Genomic DNA, 22609 nt, shown 5'->3' on the forward strand with positions numbered 1-22609 from the left:
TGACTGCACAAACTAATTTGCCAGTTAGCACCCAAAACCTTCTAGCCTAAATTCATCAGAGTATGATATATGACACAGAGACTTCAATTCTTGTTAAAGTATTCAATCTCTCAGTGCAATTTTTGTACAAGAACATGAAAAAAATACATGAAATGTTGTTAATAAAAAGTGGGGTGCTAACACATTAACGACCCCAACTCAACGTCTCAAATGCAAACCCTTTCATTAAATGATAATTGTACATCACAAATTGGAGTTATCGACATATTTATGCATGATTTTTAATCTTCTCCTTTAAACCTGTCAGTCAAGTTCGAACTCTAATCTGTAAGGCAGAATATAAAATCCCTAATCAATAACTATAACGATTGTTGAATACTTTGTATGTCATCAATTAGTAACTAATTGATACGTAAAGTTTTTGAGAGGACAAATTTCCAAAAAAAAAAAAAAACCCATGTCCGTACTTCATACTTGTGTTATAAACTATTAATCATCTATTTATTTTAAGTATTTAACTCGAGATTAATTGGCCTTCTCAATTGCGTGCCTGAGAAGAATGCAACAAAAAATTCGGGCCAGCTGGTTGTGGAGCCCACCCAGTACCTATATAAAAGCTAGCTCAGTACTCCAGCAACCAGCCTAACAGAAATCGCGCACACTCGCGCAGGGACCGTGAGCTAGTACAAAATGCAGATTGTGGTGAAAATGGCGGAGGGAGACGGTGGTGGACGACGAGGCAGGTTGAAGCAGCCGAAGCTGACGATGGAAGAATACCTCGACTTCATTCACAGCCACAAGCAGCTTGATCTCACCGTTCACCACCTCAACCAGGTCAATTAGATCTGTTTGGAGTTTTGATGCTTCTTCTGCATTAAATTTCTCCCTACTGTATCGTATTTTCTGAAAAATCAGCCGATGCTGATGTTTTGTGCTCATTTGATATGGATAAAGAGAACTGAAATGTCTTCGCTCTTCGAGTCGATTATTTGATGCTTGAATGTTATTCGCTTTTCAAAATTTTCAGTACGAAGAATAAAAATTGTTGTCTGTTTTTTTCTTCGAATTTTTAAAAAATTCAGAGACGCAAAAGTAGTTGAATTATCTTAATCATTTCCTAATGTTCCGATAATTTTCTGATTCTTGTCTTATTTTCTAGTTTAGATCATCGACATGCACGGCTTCAATTATATCCGCGGCCCTCAGAAGGTCAATTTAGCTTCTAGCCCCTCCCCCCCCCCCCCCCCCCGCGGGGGGTCCTCCTCCTCCTGCTCCTCTTTTTTCGAATTTCAATTTATTTTGTCAATTAATTTTTGTTTTTATGTTTTTCTCCCTCAATGAAACAGAGTCTTCTGGTTGAACTTGTGAAGTCGCTGGAGCTAATGGATCCTTCCCGGTCAACGCTTGAGGACGACGGCGTTTCCTCAGACGCCTTCTTGTCGCTGGATGACGTCATCAAGGACCTTAACGAGCTCAAATGGCAAGAGTGCTGCGTCACCTCTCTGCAAACCCTAAACTCCGCCAACCTCCACCACCAGCGCGAGGGTGGAAGCCTCAACAGCGGCGGCCAAGGCTCTATTTCCACTATTGGAACGAGTATCGTCTCAACTGCTTCAGAGAAGCCTAAAAAGACGCGAAGAAAGCGCCGGAAAGTCGCTCAAATTGATGGCGGTGAAGACAGCGTTTCTGCTGGCTTTAACGTCGGGGGTTCTGAAACGGCCACGTGTTCACCTAACTGTTGGGGACCGCGGAAGAAGAGGACAGTGAAGTACGTTAATTTGAGTGGAAATGGCGATGGCAGCGTTGTCAACTTTGGTGTTGGTGTCGCTGCTTCTGTAGCTTCAGCCGGCGAGGTACAGGTCCAGGCCTCGGCTTCTCCGTCGCCGATTCTTGTGGTTGATTCGTAGATGACTGAGGACAAAATGGCACAGCTGGGGTTTGGAGAGAAGACGAGGGTATTTTTGTCTGTTCATATGGCGAGGTTCTAACTTTTTTCTCTGGTGGTAGAACGTGGAGGAATATCTGAAATTCTAATATTACTTTTTTTTTTCTGAGAGAGACAAAAGTGGAAGTAAGTGAATTGACTTTTTATGTGGAATGTTATTAGAGACGGTAATCTGTTTTGATTAAACGTAATTGATTGTAAAATGACTCACACATAGCTGCGGATTCCATTCGACAGACCCAATATATGTACCGGGGTTACCAATTCGGTTTAGTGAGAGATATTTTACATTATTATGCTTCTTGCTTTATTTTGATGATGGATGAATGTTAGATATTCCGGTGAAAACTTTAAGGCAAACCTTAGTATGTGATTTCTCTCTTTTTCTTAAGAATCCTTTCCTTGATTTGCACAATCTCATAGGAGGAGACGGATGGCTTGAGGAAAGATTTTCCCCCCCTTTTTCTATTAAAGTTTTTTTTTTTAAAAAAATTAAACTAATAATTGAAACTTCCAATAATATGCTTAAGATTAGTATACTCAGGTTTGGCTTGAGTGGATAGTCACCGAGTCCATTAACTTTCACGAGGTTCTCGACTTGCATGTTGGAGGCAACATTTTGACTGTGGGGAACTTCATTTTGCGTAGAAATTTTATGTGAATGATACTCGAGTATTGAATTCATTCTCATTTATTGGCTTAGTTCTCCCTTTAGGCAGGGGCGGAGGGAGGGGAGCCAGGGGGGCAAGCCCCCCCTCCAATTGTTAAAAAAAAAATTTCTAAGCAAAATTTTTTTTATTATTATGTTCCCCCCCCCCCCCCAAAATTGATCAACAAATTGACTTTGCTCCCCCAAGGAGGCTAATTGATTAGAATATAGGTGTAAAAAAGAAAAGTCAGACACTTGCGGATCTGACAGAGTCCATGTATAAAACTATGGGTACCGGGCTAAGACAGCCCGGCAAGCACCTGACACTTTTTTTTTTGAAAAAAGATGTCAAGTGCCGGGCTGACACAGCCCGGCACCTGACATCCAATTGAGTGAATTGCAATTCATCCAATTGAGTCAATTGAGTGAATTGCAATTCACTTTATTTGTTAAGCTAGTTGATAAATGCAATTCACTTTAATTAGTTTAGTGGATTAATTAGTTTAATTAATTGAGTAAAGTAATTTTAAGAGATTCGATTAAATGCATTTAATTAAGGTGATGGTTTAATTTGTTATTTATTAAATATTCATTTATTTGTTATAAATGATTTAATTATTTAATTATAATGCATTATTTGTTGTTATTTGTTATTATTTGTTGTTATTTAATTACACTTTATTTGTTGTTATTTGTTATACTATTTGTTATTATTCGTTGTTATTTAATTACACTTTAGTGGTTGTTATTTGTTATATTATTTGTTATTATTTGTTATAATTATAGAATCACAATTATTTATTTATTTGTTATAATTTATATATATTTGATTCAATTAATTAATTATTCAAATAAGCATATTAATGAGGTTCTAAAATGCTATCAACACTCGTCTCTAATAGGTATAACATGTCAAGTGATAATTGCTTGGTGATTCAAGTATATTGGGGTGGAAAAATTATAAACGAAGGAGGGTCAATTTCATATGATCCTGCTATACCGAAACAAGTGTTGTTCCTTACAGAGATGGTAGGTTATGATGATTTGGTAGACAAAATATATAATCTTTTGGGTTTAGCTCGGAATCTTCTGGGTAGACAAAATATACAATCTTCATTACATGTTTGCTAAATATCAAATATTATAATATGGGAATTTAGCCTTTTATTATTTGAATGCTTATCGTTATTTTTATATTTAGTCATTTCACCGTTGTCACGCTATGCATTTTTTCCTCTTTTTTTCCTTTTTTTATATATTGCACAATAAATTTAGTTTTATAAAATTATAGTGAACATTAAAAATTACATAAAAATTCTAACAAATTATTTCTCAACAATTTGAGAACTACATCTTATTACAAAATGAATGGTATATTTTGTTTGAAAAACATTTTCGTAGTTTAACATCCTATAGGAGTAATTAGTGATTTTGCACAAATCTATTTTCTTCTTTTTCTTACATTTCAACTTTGAAATGTAAATTAATTAACTTAAATTTCAAAGTATTTAGTACTTCAGGTCGACTCAACTTTTTATTAAACTTTTTTTCTTGTTTTGGTTTTTTGAATGGGAGATTTATGAAATTATCCTCACAATACAAACTACGAAAAAAATTCAGAACTTAAATAGATGTTCTATTAGTATGCATTATGTTCAATTGGTAAAATGCAAAAATTCAATATAAGTACCAACACGAGAATGAATACAAAATCTAAAATGTTTAGGGTTTAGGGTTAGGGTTTTGGGTTTTGGGTTTTGGGTTTAGGGTTCAAGGTTCAGGGTTTATGTGACGACCCCACTTCTCCCAAGGGCGAACCCAAGGGTATCGGCGGGCCGCCTGCCTAACTCGCGCCAGGACTCAAAACCTAAAGTAATAAAACTAGATAAATCGAAAGAGCACTATATACAATATATACAATCCCCAAAAGTGTTCTAATTACTTTCTTCAAAAGTACCTGTTCATACTATTACATCCTTATAATTACAACCAAAACCAAAGAGTAGACCCTAAGGAGGGTCCTTATACAAATCACCAAAACTAAAACAAACATCCTACTTGTCCAACTATTACATGCAAATCTAACTATACTAGTGTGTGTGTCAAAAGTCCCCGCGTCGGCCCCTGCTAAGGAAAACAAAAGGAAAGGGGTAAGTTATATGCTTAGTAAGTAAACAGGGGCAAAAGCGTAAATTTCACGTAACAACAGTTACATAGTAAGAGCAAAGCAAAAGCAGAAAAGTAACATCACATAATAAGGATACAGGTGGCTCCAAAGCCAGATCGTTTGCCATGTGTGACCTCCTGCCGACACTCCGTTGACTACAAATAATGGTCCGTAGAACTTCACTTGTACTCCCACCGTACACCTTATCACCCTCTCTGGCCAGACACCTCACAAACTTGCTCGAGCGAACGAAATTGAGCTTGGTTCACAAGCTCGGGTCACAAACTTGGTCCACATAATCGGTGAACCGGATTCACAAACTTGGTGACCTCAAACCAGGTTGGACTGACTTCGACCAAGCCCTAACCGGCTCGAATAGTCCATCTAGGTCATGAGATCGGGCCCCAAACTCACAAACTTCACAAAATTTACTCAAAAGTCACCCCGAGCCACAAGCTCAAGGGGTTTAGTTCCAAAATGATTCATATACATATGCCATGTACAAATATGTGCGTAAATTAGGGTTTAGGTCGAGTGCGATAAAGTACACCCTCGCCTAGGTACCCTTTTCATACATATCGAAACACATAAGCAACTAACACATAAGAGCGGCCTGAATACTTACTCAACGAACAAAAGAGCAAAAGTTCGAAATTTGTGCCGCGAGGAGTAGCTAGTAGGCCCCACCGGCTCCACCTAACTCACCACCGTCTGAAATAGAAGATTGCGTCACATAATATCATAAACGGCTACTAATATGCCTAAAAAAAGCAAAACGGCAAAATCGGCACATACGAGTGCGGAAACGGCATACAGAAACGGGAATGGTAACCTAATCGCTTTGCCGTCAAAACTGTTTTGAGACTAATTGAAGTTACGAGTGTCGGATCAAGGTACATGAGGTACCGTTGCGAAGCTAAGAGGAAAAGTTACAGTTTTCATGAAGACACCTCAATCCGGATCTAAACGGAAATAGGTCGAAAGTACAGAAAACCGTTCCAGGAATTCACACTCTAGAGTAACGAACAGGGTATGTTTGCTGGACCATAACTCCCAGTTCACAAATCCAAATCAGGAAATTCCAAAGGCATTAGAAAGCTGAGACATAAGGATAAAACTTTGATGTTTTGGCCGAGACCTGAATCCATTCAGAACAGAATGTAAGTTGAGTGTCAAAGTACCCATAAGAACTGTCCAGATTCAAGGCAGTTCTGACGATCGATCTTGTTTTGGTCATAACAGGAGCTATGGAACTCGGATTTCGACGCACTTCATATCGTTTCGAAGACAAAAACCAAGATCTACATTTCTTATGAAGGAGTTGACACCCAGATCGTACGGGATCAAAACGGAAAAATGCACGGTCAGAGGCTGAAATTCAAAACGTACACAATTTCAGGGTACAAAACAGGTGCGAGTGTTTTGGTTATAACTCGAGCTACACAGATCCGTTTGACCGGAAATTTTGCATATATATTCAGGACATAAGAGGTTACAATATTGAAGAAGGCCACTCAGTCCAGTTTCGAGGGTAACTAGGTCAAAAATGCAATATACCACACCAGAATCGCAAAAATAGGTTCACAAACCGTATTCTGGTTCAAACATCATAAGTCAGGCTACCTAAGTCCAAATCCAGAAATTCCAAAACCATTCGAAAGCTAAGAAACAGGGATACAATTCATCAGAAGACCTCAACAACCAATTCAGAAGCATTCCCAACCAAATTAACCAATTACAGTCGCAGTTCTCAAGTTCGGGTAAAAACAGGACATCAAGGGTAATTCTGTCTTTTCACAAGCTACACTACTCCGATTGACCTGAAATTTTGTAGGAATCTCTAAAATATCATTACCTACAACTTTCATGTTTTAACCCAAAGCCAATTCGGCCTCTAACTAGGAGCTACAGTGCCAGACAGAATGTAGAACTTTGGAACCCTAACTTGCTAATTTATCTTCCAAACCAGAAATTTGCTGCAATTAACTACCATTCACACCAACTAGCTTCATTCTCAATCATTTCCAACCATCATACATGACCACATGATATTAATCATATGCAAACAGAAAAATCCCAAATAAATAGAAAACTTCATCAATCTTAACTAAAATCAAGAAATAATCCACCAAATCACACTTATAACAACCACAAGTCATTAATTAAACATCATTAGATAGAGGAGGGGGGTTCCATAGTCACTCACCTTATCAACACAAGAAAAGAGACCACTTAGCACCTTAAGCTTCCAAACAACTTCACTAGTCACCTCACAACTACTAAGAGAAGGATTTTTATGGAGAGTTTTAGAATTTAATCGGTTGAAATCGAAGATTGAGCAAGATTGAAGCTAAGAAAGTGAAGAGGTTTTTCTTCTTTCTCCTTGGAGAGTGGCCGGCTATAAGGAGCTAAAAATGAAGATGATTTTGGTAATTTTTTTTTTTTGGTCAATTAGTAAAAAGGTGAATAGTAGTCAAAATTGTAAGGTTTAATCATATGGTGACACTTGTCACCCTATTTAATACATACATATCCTTTTGTCTCTCTCCACTCTCATCCATATAACAACCTTTAATTATCTCATAACACCCGGTAAATTAAACCCAGTATCCAAAACTTAACCTAATTGGCCGAATTTTACCGAACTTTCCGCGCTAGTGGGTCCCACGTCCGATATATGTTCTTAATTTCTCAAAAACTAACCGATACTAGAAAAATCATCTAAAAACTATATTTACTCAAATAAAATTATCTGGGGAATTTTCTAATAAAGAAAATGTAGAAAAAGGCGGGCGATAAATAAAACTCCACTTAAGTTTTCTAATAATTTGTAACACTAGAGGTTTGCTAATCTAGAGTTTGCTAACCATTTCAAACTAATACATAAACTAGGGTTTTCAATCTTAACCGAGATTAGGGTTTCCTCCTTAGCCCTAACCCTAATTTCACCACACCGAATAATGAATAACCCTAATATCAACTTACGAACTGATTGGGGCCTCACAGTTTAGGGTTTAGGGTTCTGATCTTTAGGGTTTAGGGCTTTAGGCTTTAGGCTTTAGGCTTTAGGGATTAGGGATTAGGGTTTTTAGGTTTAGGGTTTAGGGTTTAGAGTTTAGGGTTTTGGGTTTAGTGTTTAGTGTTTAGGGTTTAGGGTTTTGATCTTTTGCATGATGCAACGTGTCACAAATTGCGATTGATAATTACTAATCATATCACAATTTCAGCCTTACGATATTTTCTTGAGAATAAAATGAGAAGCTATAAATGAAAGAGGAAAATTCAAAATTAAAAGAATATGAATACTAGATAATTGTATTTCAAGTCAAGTGATTTGAATTCTACTGGGAAAGTTTCACTAAGAATTTTTTGTTACTCGGCACATTTTGTTTGGTAGACTTATTAATTTTTTTTTTATTTTTCAGAAAAATTCGGTCAGGTACCGGGCTGACACAGTCCACCTGATAGATTTTAAAAAAAATAATTCCTGTCAGGTGCGATTCTATAATTATAAGAAATAATAACAAATAATATAACAAATAACAACAAATAAAGGGTAATTAAATAACAACGAATAATATCAAATAGTATAACAAATAACAACAAATAAAGTGTAATTAAATAACAACAAATAATGCATTATAATTAAATAATTAAATCATTTATAACAAATAAATGAATATTTAATAAATAACAAATTAAACCTAATTCATCACCTTAATTAAATGCATTTAATCGAATCTCTTAAAATTAATTCACTCAATTAATTAAACTAATTAATTCACTAAACTAATTAAAGTGAATTGCATTTATCAACTAGCTTAACAAATAAAGTGAATTGCAATTCACTCAATTGAGTGAATGTGAAATTCACATTCACTCAATTGGATGTCAGGTGTCGGGCTGACACAGCCCGGCACTTGAGATCTTTTTTTAAAAAAAAATGTGTCAGGTGCCGGACAGCCCGGCACCTGACATGTTTAAAAAAAAAAAAAAGGTTTCTGTCAGGTGCCGGGCTGAGACAGCCCGGCACCCATAGTTTTATACACACCCTCTATCAGATCCGTAAGTGTCTGACTTTTCTTTTTTACACATATATTCTAATCAATTAGCCCCCCAAGGACCCAAACAATAATGTTTGAAAGTTATTTGGACTTGGTCCAAATAACAGAGAATTGTTACTATTTTTTTAACGGAGAATAACATACTTGATCCAAATAACTTACCTACTATTTTCTGAACTTCACAATTGCCGTTTTTCACCAATTCACCTCTTATTTTCTTTTTACAGAAAAGCCTCAACTCTCAACTCCCAACTTCAATTCCCTCTTCGATCTCCAGTTTTTTTTTTTTTCATTTCAAAATACAAGCTAATACTCTATGGCAGAGAATTGTAACTCCTCAGTTCTCACCCGAATTTTTCTGCAAAAGCTGAAACACAAGGCTTTGAAACTGGATGTACCAAAAGCTCTGAAATTTCAAGCTATTACCATTTACCAGGTTAGTTTGACATTGCATTTATTTAGTGAAATGTGGGTGTAAAAAGTTCACCCGCCAGTTGTTTGATGAATTGCTCGAGAGGGACTTGTATTGTGTTTCGAACTTGGCCTTCTGAATTTGGGTGATAAGCATGGTGATTCTGAGACTGGTTTCCTTTTCCAATTTTCATACTAATTTTATTTTGAGAATCCTGTTGGCTTCCTTGGGTGATGGTCGGGCTTTTCAGTCAAGTTGAATGACCGAAATTTGTAAGGGAATTAGGGAAACCAGTCTTTTGCATTGGTTAAATTCCCATCTCTATAGGCCATAACCAGCATTTCTCAATCAATTTTATTTCGATTACAGGTTGATGTTTTGTTGCAAATATAGTGGTAATGACCAACAGGACAATTGATTCTTTTTTCAAGAAAAGACGTCTAGAACCAAGTGGAAGTGGTAAAACTCCTTGTCCTCTTTGTGATTCTTCTCCTAAGCATCAAACAAAGAAATTTTGTAGAGCTGAATCATTAGAGTTTGATATTTCATCCATAGAACATGATCCTGGAAAGCGAAAATCCATTTAGAAATATCTAAAGCATCAAAGGGATGAGGTACGGAGAGCATATATTAAGTTTAGGTCATACCAACCTGAGCTTTCAATTGAATCAATGGTTGTTGACAAGAAGGGCCGACGTTTCCTTTTCTCTTGGTATAAATTGTTTCCAGATTGGTTAGAATTTTCTCCAACAAAAAATGCTGCCTTTTGTCTTCCTTGCTTACTTTTTTCCAAGCCAACGGACCGTTTTGAATCAATGGCCTTCACAACTAGTGGATTTAGATCATGGAAGAAGGTAAATGATGAAAAAAATTGTGCTTTTTTAAATCACATTGGAAAATATCCTAACTCATCACACAAAGTGGTAATGCAATGCTATCATGATTTGGGAAACTCATTGCAACATCTTGATAAAATTATTGAGAAGCAAAATTCTGAGCAGGTTGCAAAAAATCGGTTGCAACTTCAAGTTTCCATAAATGCTGCAAAATGATGTGCATTTCAAGCGGTGGCTTTTAGGGGTCATGATGAAAGTTTAGATTCTAACAATCGAGGTAATTTTATTGAGTTGATCAAGCATGTGTCTTTTTATAATGAAAAAGTGGCTGCTGTGGTCCTTGATAATGCTCCTCGAAATGCATCTTAAACTTCTCCTATGATCCAAAAGGAGATATTGTCCATTTGGTCGAGCAAGATACAAAAATATATTCGAGAGGAGATTAGTGATTCAAAATTTTCTATACTTGTTGATGAGGCTCAAGATAGATCAAAAAGAGAGCAAATGGCTATTGTTCTTAGATTTGTGGACAAGCAAGGCTGTATTCGAGAGAGATTTTGTGACATTGTTCATGTGCACGAAACCAATTCCTTGACTTTGAAGAAGGAGATATGTGATGTCCTTTCTCGCCATAATCTTAGTGTGCAAAACATTCGTGGCCAAGGATATGATGGAGCTAGTAACATGCGTGGAGAATGGAATGGACTGCAAGCATTATTTATTTAGGAGTGCCTCTATGCATATTATATTCACTGTTTTGCTCATCGACTGCAATTAACATTGGTAGCAACATCTCAAGAGATAATTCCTATGGAACAATTCTTTACATACTTATCTCTTCTTATAAATTTAATTTCATCTTCTTGCAAACGTATGGACCAACTTGGAGTTGCTAGAGCTGCTAGAATTGCTGCATTGATTGCTATTGATGAACTTGAGATTGGTAGGGATCAGAATCAGATTGGTACCTTAAAACGGCTAGGGACTACAAGATGGAGGTCTCATTTTAGTTCTATCTATAGTTTATTCACAGAATATGAAGACATTTGCTCTGTCCTAATTGATGTTATCAATTATGGAAATACATCAACTCAAAGAAGTGAAGCTGACAAAGTTTATGATTTCATGGCATCCTTTGATTTTGTTCTTGTTATGCATATGATGAGGGACATTTTAGGATTTGCACAAGTACTTTCTCAAGCTTTACAATGCAAATCTCAAGATATTTTGAATGCCCTTAAATTGGTTTCAGTAACAAAGGATCGATTTCAAAGTTACAGAGATAATGGATGGAATGAATTGTTCACCAATGTAAAGACATTTTGTGATGCACGAAATATAGAGATGCTTAATATGAATGTCATTTATAAAGCAGGTCGAGAAAGAATTCGAAAACAAAATGATCCAATTACCATGGAGCATCACTACAGGATTGATGTGTTTTTGGCAACGGTTGATTCTCAAATACTTGAAATGAAGAATAGGTTTAAGGAAGATGTAATAGAGTTGATTATTCTTAGTTCAGCATTGCACCCCAAAGATAATTTTCAGGCTTTCAATATTGAACAAATTTGTCAACTTGCAAACAAGTTTTATTCAGCTGACTTCACAGATCAAGAGAAGTTACACTTAAGAACTCAATTAGAGCTTTTCTAGATTGAGTTTTCATGTAATTCTCAGTTTCAAAATTTGTCATCACTTCAGGAGTTGTGCCAAGTGTTAGCAAAGACAAGAAAGTCAATGTGCTATACTCTTATTGATAGATTGATTCGTCTTATTTTGACTCTTCCTGTTTCAACAGCTACAACAGAGTGTGCATTTTCTGCTATGAAAATCATCAAGACTTGTTGGCGTTCTAGGATGGAGGAAGACTTTCTTGCTAACTCTATGATAATGTATATTGAGAAAGAAATTGCTAGAACTTTTGATATAAATTCAATCATTGATGACTTTGATAAAATTAAAAGTCGTCGTGCACAATTTCATATGTCCCACACAGTCAAATAGAATTGTAAATATGATGATATTTTTGTATATGTGAAGCGTATAAGTAATTTTCATTCTATATAAGGTTGTTTCTAATCTTGTGGTATATATGTTCACATTATTTTTTTTGTAAATATATTTTACTTTCATTACTATAGACTCGCCTCCCCTCCCCCAAAGTCCACTGCCTTTAGGTGAATTACCCAGAAATATCGAATAACTTTTCATTAAGGATCCTGTATCGGCTAAAAATGGGCACCCTGTCGTGGATAATTTTTCATTAATTTGTAAGAAACCCATGAGGATTGATCCCTTGAGGCGAGTTTTTTTGTCAAACTAATTCAATTCTAGAAAAATAAATTTAAAAAACATCTCTTGAAATTTTTGACAATTTCATTGAATTCCCTCAAAAATTTAAAAATTACACGTACCTCCCTTATCATGATTGGTATGCATATAACTAATAATGAATATTAACATTATTTTATTCATTATTTTTCTTTGTATTCCTCTATTTTATTTTTCACCAACTAAGAATGAGTTTTAACATTATTTTTTCCTTCTTATTCCTCTTTTTTGTTTTCCATCGATAATACCAGAGAACTATTACTACTATTGTAAGCTTCTATTGTAATCAAATGTCAAGTTAATGATATTTTTTGATGAGTTAATGTTAAATATGATCCAACATTTTTGTTGATCATTGTTTTCTCTGTTTTTTTTTGGTATCAAAATAAAAAAAATAAATCTAAAAAATATGACCCAAATACCAAATTGTGGTATTTCTATCCACCCGAAAAATTGTGGTAATTCTACCACTCGAAAAATTTACAAATATTTATTTTTTTACCAATTTTAACGGTACTCATTTAAAAATTTGACCTAAGTCCATGTTATTTTAATGTTTAGTTAAATCAAATCAAGGTAGGTAGGTATAGTATTGCAAATTTTAGAGGAGCTCAGTGAAATTGTCAAAAAATCTTAGAGAAGGTTTCTAAAATTATCCCTAAAAATTATGACAAGCAGTCTATAGAAGTAGGGCTGCACACGAACCGAGCCGCTCGAGTCAAAGCTCGAGTCGAGTTCGGTCAAACTCGAACTCGAGTCGAACTCGAGCGGCTCGTTTAGTAAGCGAGTCGAACTCGAGCCAACTGAGATTAAGCTCGTTAGCTCGTCGAGCCGCTCGTCGATCCATATGAAATTACAAAAATACCCCTATTTGTATAACTAATTACTAAGTTGGAACTTGGAATTCAAGCATGGGCCGAGGTTCAGAGTCTTCAGACTTCAGAGCAAAAGTTGTTTCCCCAAATTGGAATTGCATTTCTAATTGCTTCTCCCGCTGTCCCGCATCTCTCTTTCGTCTTTCCTTCACAATTTCTCAAACAAACCCTAGCCACCGCCGCCACGAGTGCACCACAGCCACCATCGCCACTGCCACCACAGCCACCACCGCCACGTTGTAAAGTTAATCGTCTGCAACTCGACTTCTTCTCCTCAGCCCAGCTGTATTCGGACCCATCGCCATCAAAATAACACCTGGCGGCTCTCCTCGGCCCAGCTGTATTCTTAACGACTGCTAACAGTCCTTCCTTTCGCGCCGCTCGTCCTTCATTTCCCACCTCGGATCCAGATTATAAGAAAAAAGCCCTCAATTTGATTTCCAATTTAAGGTTGGTTCGGCGTTCTCCTAATTCGTACGTTGGATCCGGGATTTCATTTGGGTAGCAGCTTCACTTGTTCAATTAAAGAATTTGTAAGTAGATTATTTTCTCTCGTCTGATTAAGAGATTGTGCTTGGAATATATTGTTTGGTGATTGTTTTTTTTTTGGTTGATAAGTGCTCATAAGATATAACCCTTGTGTTTATGATAGGAATAAGAAACACTAAGAGTTCAATGCAATATGTTTTGATGCCTATCAACTTAAATCACATGACTGTTGTTCTTCCGGCTGCGGAAAATTATCTGTGCTGCAGAAATATGATCAATCTTTAGTATGATTGGCCTATTTTAAGCTCTGTATCATGCTGCGTTCATGTTGTGCAGTAATTGTATAAGATTTTCAGGCTTGTGTTGCTGTACTTGATTTCATACAGCCTTGGTAATTCTCTCGTTCATTAGATTTGTGAATGTGGATGTATGTCCTTTTGTGGTATTTATAATCTTTGTTTGTAGCAATAGTATTATCCTCCTATGCTGGGTTGTAGCTTTTACTCTTTTGCTTGTTTGAGTTTTTTGTACATTATATTCATGGGTTTAGGTAATGAGAGGTTGAAAGACTGTTAAATCTGGTATGTTGCTTAGTTCCAATCATGTACCTGTTAAATCTGACGTATAAACTGCGAAGAGACCACAACTTTTGTAAGTTTGCCAGTTCATCGTTCTGATTAAGTTTCATGGCAGATTTCCAGTTCTCTTAGTTTCCGTATCCTTTTCTATCTGCGAGGTGGGAATTGCCCTACCACTAGGCAGGCAAAAGGACTATCCTGGATTTGCTGCATTTTGTTGGATTTTTGGATCCATTTCCATTAGTAACTCAGACTCTAGCCGGCTGTCAAGATACAAAAATGTTGCGTAATACTAGCAGGGATCTTATATTTTTGGGGGCAGGTAATAAATCTCCTTAATGTGACTGAAGATCAATCAATCGACAACCACTTTTTTCCAGAGTGTCATATTAAATTGCATCTCTTAAAATGATGAAATACTAGTTGAATAGGAAATCATTTCCATATATCTCTTGGTCCAGTTATGGAAACAAAGAGACATGATTGGTGGGTTGATGTAAAATAACATGTCATTGAGGTCAGTGGTGTCCAACTAATCAATAATTTGGAATGTCTAGAATTTGATAGGACTTGGGACCTCTTTACTTTGTTGGATTTGGGGTGGTATTGGAATTTTGCCTAATCAAGAATTTTCTTTTCATTGTTTGTCCTTTCTTCTGGTTATGAGAGTTACGAACAGAAATTCCTAGACAATTCAAGCTTTTATATTCTGCTTTTTTGGTGCTCTTCTTCTTGTAATTGTATTTGAGTCCACCTTGTTGATTGTTATCAGCTCCATTTGTCTTGATTTTATGTGTTGCGTTAAAGAAAGCTTCTTTTAAATGCAGTTTAGATTCTAAAACTTTTAACTAGTAATTGCTAGCCTTGAAGTTGTCATAGTTTGAAACTCTCTATTAGCTGTCATACTGGTGGCATTAGTCCAGTTGTTTGGATATGAAAAGGCTATAAAACTGTGGTCATCCTAGAGTCTGATCATTAATCATTTGGAGTACAAGAAGTCCAGTAGAATTCCATATATTTCTCAGTCAACCGTCATTACTTAATTTAGTTTTATGGATATCGTTTCCTTACCACAAAAACTGATGAAATGAACAATTTTTTTGGTTCTCTTTTCTTAAAATGCCATTGACTGGAATCATTTTAGAAGAGACAATGATAGTAACTTTTAAGTCATCCAAGTTTGGGCTGTTTTTTTCCAGGTGGGAACTTCAACAGATTAAGTGCTTTTTTCTAGGCTGGTTTTTGCACTTTTTTCTTGGCTGATATTTTCTGCTTGGGATGATTTAATATAAAAAATTTGATAGAATTAAAAAACACAAGCTCGTTAGTTCTATGTGTTTTATAGTATTGAATGTTTGAGAGTAAAAGATGGCTGTCTAATCATGTTTTATTATTTTCCTTTGTCAATAGTTGAATCATAATATGGATAAGTCTGCGGAAGATGCGTCTTCACAGCTAGGTAGAACAGGTGGGAATTCCACTAGTCCTGTGAATATCATTGACACAGAGGGTGGAAACGACAACGAGGAAGAGCTGGAATACTCTCTTGGCGACGAAGAATTAGGAAGTGAAGAGGAGCAGTTAGAAGGCGATACACAAGCTCCTGTTCAAACTTCAAACCAAGATGCTATTGAAGGTGATACTCTAGATGCTTTTAAAAAGAAAAAAAGAGCCAGAAAATCTGAAGCATGGGATGATTTCGAAGATGTGGAAGTTGGGCCTCAAAAAACAATTTACTCAGAGTGTAGGCATTGTCAGTCTAGATTCAAAAAGACGAAGACCGGTACAACTTCAAGTTTGTTAAGGCATCGGAAAAATTGTTCTAAACGATTGGAGAAACTCAAAATAGTAGAGGCACGCCAGCAAAAACTCAATTTTCCAGCTGCTGATTCTAGGTCAAATGCTCATTCCCTCCTTCATACTGGCAAGTTTGACATGGCTGCCATGAGACAAAGCGCGGCTGAGTGGGTACTTATGCATGAGCATCCCTTTTCAATTGTGGAGGAAGATGGCTTCAACTTAATGATGAAAAGGGGGATGCCTGAATGGCAAAAAATCAGCCGGACTATCAACAAGAAAGATTGTCTTTCCGTGTATGAAAGAGAGAAGCAGAAATTGAAGCATTTGTTAAGTAAAGTCAAGAAAATCAGCTTGACCACAGACCTTTGGAAGTCCAAGAACCAAAAAATTGAATATATGGTTATAACTGGACATTGGATTGACACCCAGTGGAGACTACAAAAACGGGTCCTCAACTTTGTGCATGTTCCCCCTCCACGTCCGGGCATTGCCATTGCAGATGCTATTTACAAATGCATGTTGGATTGGGGCATTGAGACCAAAATTTATACAGTGTCAGTTGATAACGCGTCAAATAATGACACCGCACTACGATGTTTGAAGGACACCTTCTCGAGAAACAAGTGCTTGTTGGCCAAAGGAAAGTTATTCCATGTGAGATGTTGTGCTCACATACTTAACCTAATGGTTCAAGATGGCCTTAGTGAAATTCAAGAAATAATTCATGACATAAGGGCAAGTGTAGAGTTTGTAAACAAAACTGAAGGGAGGCGATTGATCTTTGGTGAAATTGTACACCAGCTGCGATTGCCTGAAAAAGTGTTGATTTATGACTGCAAAACAAGGTGGAATTCGACCTATGAGATGCTAGCTTGTGCTCTCAAGTTCCATGAGGTGTTCCCGAGATTCAAAGACAGAGAACCAAGCTATACTTTTTGTCCTTCCACAGAAGATTGGGAAAAGGTAAAAAAGGTGTGCAGTATTTTAGGAGTTTTTTGGAATGCAACTCATATAATATCTGGGAGTGATTATCCGACAGCTAATTTATATTTAAATGAAGTTTGTCGGATAAAAACGCTTCTAGATAGCAAAGCAAATGATGAAGACAACTTTATTCAATTAATGGTTTGGAAGATGAAGATGAAATTTGACAAGTATTGGGGTGAGTGTAATCTGATGATGTCTATAGCAGCTATCTTGGATCCCAGGCTCAAGATGCGAGTTATCAACTACTGCTTTCCATTGATATATCCTCCGCATGAAGTGCAAGCTAATATAAACAAAGTTCGGCAAGCATTGTATGATCTATATGCCGAGTATGTGGAAGTGCATGTTTCAAGTTCAAGAGATTCTGGAGCAAGCTGTCAAATAGTGACAAATGATCCAGTTAGCAAGAGTAGCAGTAGTTCATCCTCTACAATGACACACGTTACTGGAATGTGTGAATTTTTATCTCATATTGCTACTGTGGAACCTGTTCAACCGGAGAAGAATGAGCTGGATATCTACTTTGAAGATGGCCTTCTCACTGCTACGGAGAAGTCGAGCCTGGATATTGTCAACTTAGATGCTTTGAAATGGTGGAAAAACACAACAAAATACAAGATTTTGCCTAAGATGGCTGCTGATATTTTAGCCATTCCTGTAAGCACCGTAGCTTCGGAAGCGACATTTAGTGCTGGAACTAGAGTGCTTGACTCCTACCGTGCTTCTTTAGCTCCAGAAACTGTAGAAATGTTGATGTGTGCTGGGGATTGGTGTCGTAAGCTACACGGGGTGAAGAAAATGGATAAGGTAATTATGTTGCAAATTACTATTTCTTCTATTACAATATGTTTTATAGTTAGATTAATCTTGGTCTTTATTATTTTTTTTACTTTGCAGAAAATGAAGTCATCACAAGAGATTTCATTGCCTATTCCTTGAACTTTTTCATGTTTTAGGTAATCTATATTCTTAGTTTTTTGGCTATTGGTCTCTTTATTCATTTGGCTGCTGGTTTCTTTATATGTGTATATGATCTATTTGGTGGCAGGTTTCATTGCAACTAAAATGGAAGTTATTTGGCTGTTTTAGTTCCCTTTTTTCAGATGATTTTTAGCTATTGTTTAATTTATTGTTTGGGCTATTCATTAGTTGAATTCTGGGCAGGATTTTTAGCTGCTGTTTTTGTAGATTGTCTAAAACTTTGTGACTTTTTGCGCTTCAGACTGGGCCCTCCATGTCCGGGCATTGCCATTGCCATTGCCATTGCAAACTTATCTAGGTTCAATATGTTTCTGTTGCTGATCAGAGGAAGAGAAGAAGTTCGTGACTTCAATGATTATCCTTTTTTATGTGGCATGTATTTTCTTATCCTTTTCTTTCTTTTAGACAACGTGTAAATGAGAAAATGTACATTGGGGTATTGATGATTAAAGTAATTGGCTTTCGTTTCTGGGTTTTGTTTAAATGGTTGAATTGTCAATTCTACTGTACTGAGCTTCTTGGAATGGTGGGGTTTTAGTTGTCTTGTGACTTAATTGAGACTCGGATGATTGGTGATTTCTGCACTCTTTTGTATGATTGCGTTGGATAAGGTGGCAATGTGACTGTAATCTGATGTGAGTTTCACCTTGGATTAGAAATGTGCTTCACATTGAGGGATGGGAACGGAATTTCAGAGTCAGTTTATTTTGATATCAAATTGTCTTTCATTTGTATTGATGCAGCTCCTGAGGAAGTGTGAAGGATCTTAAATGTGTTAATGTATATGCCTAATGGGATTTTGTTCCTTCATTTCTCCGTTCCTTCAATTCCTATGTTTTCTTTTTTGCTCTTGTATGATCCTAATGATGTACAATTTGTTATTAGTGACTCTGTTTTTGCCTTAGATCTAATTCCAAAAATTCGAGCTCACGAGCTGCTCACGAGTCAAAAATTCGAGCTCACGATTCGAGCTGCTCGCGAGCCCGAAATCGAGCTTCAGCTCGCGAGCCATATCGAGTCGAGCTCGAGCCTAGTATTTTTTAGTCGAGTCGAGTTCGAGCTCAATTCTTTAGGCTCGTCGAGCTCACCTATTTTTAAGTCGAGCTCGGCTCGATAAGTCCAAAACTCGACTCGACTCGGCTCGTTTGCAGCCCTATATAGAAGTGTACCTTACTACTAAATTTATAACAAAATATAGCACGCGGCTGTACATATTTAAAGCAAGCCTTCTAAACCGGAAAATACAGCTGAATGCGGAAGTTTTAGGGACACCAATGGTACATATAGTTTGAAAGACTAATTCATCTATTACTCAAACGACAAATTTGCCTGTCAATTAAACATACAACAAGAGTTGCCAAAATCCTTTTTAACCACGATATCCCGCCTTCTTTGTCATGCACCAGTTGCGTATGCACTGGTCCATTCCTTTGCTGCAAATTACCAACAAAGACGAACATACCCGTAAGCAAGCAAAGAGAGAGAAGACAACGGCATGAACCTCAATACGAAAGTTCTTAACCACCAATTTAGCTCTCATGGCGCATCACCTGTTTCAACAGCTTCAGACTCATTTGACTTCCAATGCTTCGCAATGTTATCCGCAAGGGGATCATCTGGATTTGGCGCACTAAGAAGAGCTTGTATGCTGAATTCAGACAAGGTCTTGGTATTAGCTTCATCCACATATTTGTTAAGAACTACTGAAGCAGCAAAGACATTTCAAAGTCAATATATGACTGCCCTCCTTCACTTGCACAAGTCATAACACTACCATTTCTAAAGTTTCCATAAACTCCACCTCCAATTTAATAAGGTTTAAAGATAGAAATAACAAGAATTAACCACTATCAGAAGGAACACAGTACTGCCTGTATGATCTAAGTTCAGATATCCAAGTCTGAATACAAAGCATCAAGTTTTTGTTTGAGGGAGAAGACCACTAACCTTAATAAAACTGTTCGGATCTGGAGAGCTGGACTCCATTTGTCTTTCAGAATGTCAAGACATATCCTTCCCAGCTAAAAGAATGAAATAACTAAATTTAGCATAAAAGGAGACAGAGCAACACTAGAAACTCAGAGAAGATGCTACTTGCCTTGTCAATGTTGGGATGGTATATTTTAGTCAAAAAGCGAACCTACAAGTAATAACAAAAGCTTCTATTCAAGTATTATAGAGAAATCATATGACTTGTTCAGCCATGGAATAAAATTATATGAAGTTTGTATAATTGGTCAAGACCTGACCACAAAACGTCAATGGTAGAATAGTACCATTACTGATTCTAACAATCCAAAAGAATGAAAGCAGGCTGAGATACAGGAGAATGGGAGGCGTACAAAACCATTAAAGACCAACGATATTTCCATTTTAAATGCTTAAGAATCTGATTGTAGACTTGAAGAGTTATATTGCAAACAAAGTATTGTGAAGTACTCACTAACAATCTACCCAAGCTTTAGCCCATCCTGACCCAATTAAAACTTTAAAACAAAAAATGACAGCTGATATGGAAATACCTTGGGTGGTGCCATTGGATAATCTTCAGGTAGAAACAATTCCAACTTGAATACGCCTCCTGATTACGTGTGAAACATTAACAGCATATACACATAGAACTACACAAATATCTTCTTTATGACCTATAAATTATTGCAAGCACCAAAAAGCTAAAATATGGTAGCCAGTTTCCGCAACTTGAGCACAACGTAAATTGCACAACTCAAAATCTGCATCATTTGCTTACTCTTGGTTGTTCCGGTTACACTTTGAAAAAAAAAAATTCAAAGAGAATCTACTCCTACAGTGAAATAACTGAAGCACTTCCATGTTGAGTTTCGCTTAGCAAAGGTAACTACGAGAGTAGGTACAATGAGAATGAACCAGGTTCCATAAGCCCAATGTGTTCCACAGGGCCGATTAATCCTGATTGTAACTCAAAAATTTGATTGATATGATACATTACATATCGCCTAACCTTGAAGTGCAAATACTCATTTTGGAGTGTTATATCAATTAAAAAAAGAATTTTCAAATTTCTTTTAACCACAAATTTCCAGATATCAGCTAATCCACATTGCCACCACTACATCTCCACCTTATATCACAATAAACATGTATATCAACCACTCTATTCACGGTAACTCTAATGCCCAATTTTACATTGACAGGGATGGTAGGACATCTTGCAAGTCTACCAGTTATAGTAGGCAACAAATATTTCAAACATTTACATGCATAAACTTAGTACTACCTTAACAATGAAATTATTTATGTTCAAATTTAAATCACCACAACCAGTGTTAGCATTAACGGTACAAGACAGTCACCTTAATTAGGTTATTCAAGGACATCATACAAGTAACTTCATTGGACTAACAACTGCCCACAACAAAATTCAACGAAGAACAACCCCTTAGCGAGCTTTCCAGACATAATCACAACTGATAATCAAGAAAATCAAAAGTCAGGGAATTGAACTATAAAGTACCTTCATACGGAGATTGTGCAGGGCCAAGTATCATCACATTAAAATGCCGCATGTTGTCTTCCGAAGGCGACGCGCTAATTCCAGGAGCTAATTAACACACCAATCAAACCAAAAAACATTTCCAAAAGAACGAAAATCAGATAAATAACTTACATATCCTAAAGCTAAAAAATTCTCACATCCATGATAATTCCAAAAATCACACATTACCAGGCAGAAAACTTTCACAATACAGTTCAAATTACAAAAGCAGAATATTCATAGCTGGAATTAACTAAACCAAAACGACTGATTACTAATCTTGCTGAAGTAAATTGGACTGTATACTGAGTTACCGACATGGTTCACTGAGAAGACGCTGCGTTTCCTGCACAATAAATAGCATAGAAAATTGACAACAAAACAGAATTAGATGAACACAAATGCTACTTCAAAAATTTTATACATAAATTCACTATTAAAAGAGGGGGAAAATTGCGCGTATTAGACATGTAAATTAGAGATTGATTCGTTGGACTTAAAAAGATGCAATAAAAACAAAGATTGAAGGAAAATTTACCTTGATAATTCGTCTCGGTAAATTGCTATTTGCCATAATATTCGTATTTGTGGCGAGCGCAGGATCGGGGAGAGAGAGAGAGAGAGAGGCGCGCCAAGGGAGGAACGGCGAGGGAAGAGTATAAACAAATGGGTTTTCTACCGACAAAGGGCTTTTATCAAATTTATTACCTACCATCACTGCCTTAGTTATTTACTTATATTATATAGTATCATAGGTAAAAATCGGTCTCTCAATTGTTATTTTGTATCATTTGGGATTTAAATATTTTACCTTTTGTATCAATTAGGAGGGTTAGAGGGATGCATTTTTTTCCCCTCATTTTTAAATACATTATTGCATATAAAACTCGCTTAATAGATTTAGAAATTTGCTTTTATATTGATTGAGATTTTAAAAATATTTGTAGAAATATTAAATAGTAGTAACTAAAGTAATGT

General features: G+C 36.4%; 4 protein-coding genes across 7 annotated transcripts; 3 read left to right on the top strand and 1 right to left on the bottom strand.

Moving 5' to 3' along the window:
• Positions 1 to 631: 631 nt before the first annotated feature.
• Positions 632 to 2238, top strand: LOC113687815 (uncharacterized). Its single transcript, XM_027205340.2, has 3 exons — positions 632 to 834; positions 1165 to 1209; positions 1347 to 2238. The coding sequence occupies exons 1-3, from the start codon at positions 691 to 693 to the stop codon at positions 1905 to 1907; spliced, it is 750 nt and encodes a 249-aa protein (XP_027061141.1). The 5' UTR covers positions 632 to 690; the 3' UTR covers positions 1908 to 2238.
• An 8708-nt stretch (positions 2239 to 10946) lies between these two features.
• Positions 10947 to 11729, top strand: LOC113687601 (uncharacterized). The gene has a single exon (XM_027205176.1). The coding sequence runs from the start codon at positions 10947 to 10949 to the stop codon at positions 11727 to 11729; it is 783 nt and encodes a 260-aa protein (XP_027060977.1).
• A 4042-nt stretch (positions 11730 to 15771) lies between these two features.
• LOC113687602 (zinc finger BED domain-containing protein RICESLEEPER 2-like) lies at positions 15772 to 18877 on the top strand. Its single transcript, XM_027205177.1, has 4 exons — positions 15772 to 17943; positions 18093 to 18184; positions 18359 to 18489; positions 18774 to 18877. Exons 1-4 carry the CDS (start codon positions 15772 to 15774, stop codon positions 18875 to 18877), a joined length of 2499 nt encoding a protein of 832 aa, XP_027060978.1.
• Positions 18878 to 19329: 452 nt separating this feature from the next.
• LOC113743394 (ubiquitin-conjugating enzyme E2 36-like) lies at positions 19330 to 22332 on the bottom strand. 4 transcript variants are annotated; one of them, XM_027271383.2, is made up of 8 exons: positions 22170 to 22331; positions 21950 to 21977; positions 21611 to 21697; positions 20640 to 20698; positions 20216 to 20257; positions 20065 to 20138; positions 19668 to 19765; positions 19330 to 19550 (listed from the first exon to the last, which is right to left on the bottom strand). In XM_027271383.2, exons 1-8 carry the CDS (start codon positions 22203 to 22205, stop codon positions 19513 to 19515), a joined length of 462 nt encoding a protein of 153 aa, XP_027127184.1. In that variant the 5' UTR covers positions 22206 to 22331; the 3' UTR covers positions 19330 to 19512. The 4 variants fall into 4 exon arrangements, with proteins under 4 accessions (XP_027127184.1, XP_071904992.1, XP_027127185.1 ...); XM_072048891.1 differs by lacking the exon at positions 20216 to 20257 and having other exon boundaries at positions 22170 to 22332; XM_027271384.2 differs by lacking the exon at positions 19330 to 19550 and having other exon boundaries at positions 19668 to 19817; positions 22170 to 22332.
• Positions 22333 to 22609: the final 277 nt, after the last annotated feature.

Source organism: Coffea arabica, chromosome 5e, assembly GCF_036785885.1.
Source record: "Coffea arabica cultivar ET-39 chromosome 5e, Coffea Arabica ET-39 HiFi, whole genome shotgun sequence".
Taxonomy (NCBI): Eukaryota; Viridiplantae; Streptophyta; class Magnoliopsida; order Gentianales; family Rubiaceae; genus Coffea; species Coffea arabica.

Excerpts from the sequence above, each read along its gene's own strand:
- LOC113687601 (XM_027205176.1), top strand. The coding sequence starts at position 10,947 with ATGGACCAACTTGGAGTTGCTAGAGCTGCTAGAATTGCTGCATTGATT.
- LOC113687602 (XM_027205177.1), top strand. The coding sequence starts at position 15,772 with ATGGATAAGTCTGCGGAAGATGCGTCTTCACAGCTAGGTAGAACAGGT. Across the intron at positions 17,944-18,092 it reads GGGTGAAGAAAATGGATAAG|GTAATCTATATTCTTAGTTT; the intron begins GTAATTATGTTG and ends TTCATGTTTTAG. Across the intron at positions 18,185-18,358 it reads TATGATCTATTTGGTGGCAG|ACTGGGCCCTCCATGTCCGG; the intron begins GTTTCATTGCAA and ends TTTGCGCTTCAG.
- LOC113687815 (XM_027205340.2), top strand. The coding sequence starts at position 691 with ATGCAGATTGTGGTGAAAATGGCGGAGGGAGACGGTGGTGGACGACGA. Across the intron at positions 835-1,164 it reads CCGTTCACCACCTCAACCAG|ATCATCGACATGCACGGCTT; the intron begins GTCAATTAGATC and ends TTTCTAGTTTAG. Across the intron at positions 1,210-1,346 it reads ATATCCGCGGCCCTCAGAAG|AGTCTTCTGGTTGAACTTGT; the intron begins GTCAATTTAGCT and ends TCAATGAAACAG.
- LOC113743394 (XM_027271383.2), bottom strand. The coding sequence starts at position 22,205 with ATGGCAAATAGCAATTTACCGAGACGAATTATCAAG. Across the intron at positions 20,699-21,610 it reads TGCACAATCTCCGTATGAAG|GAGGCGTATTCAAGTTGGAA; the intron begins GTACTTTATAGT and ends ACACGTAATCAG. Across the intron at positions 19,551-19,667 it reads GTCTGAAGCTGTTGAAACAG|CAAAGGAATGGACCAGTGCA; the intron begins GTGATGCGCCAT and ends GGTAATTTGCAG.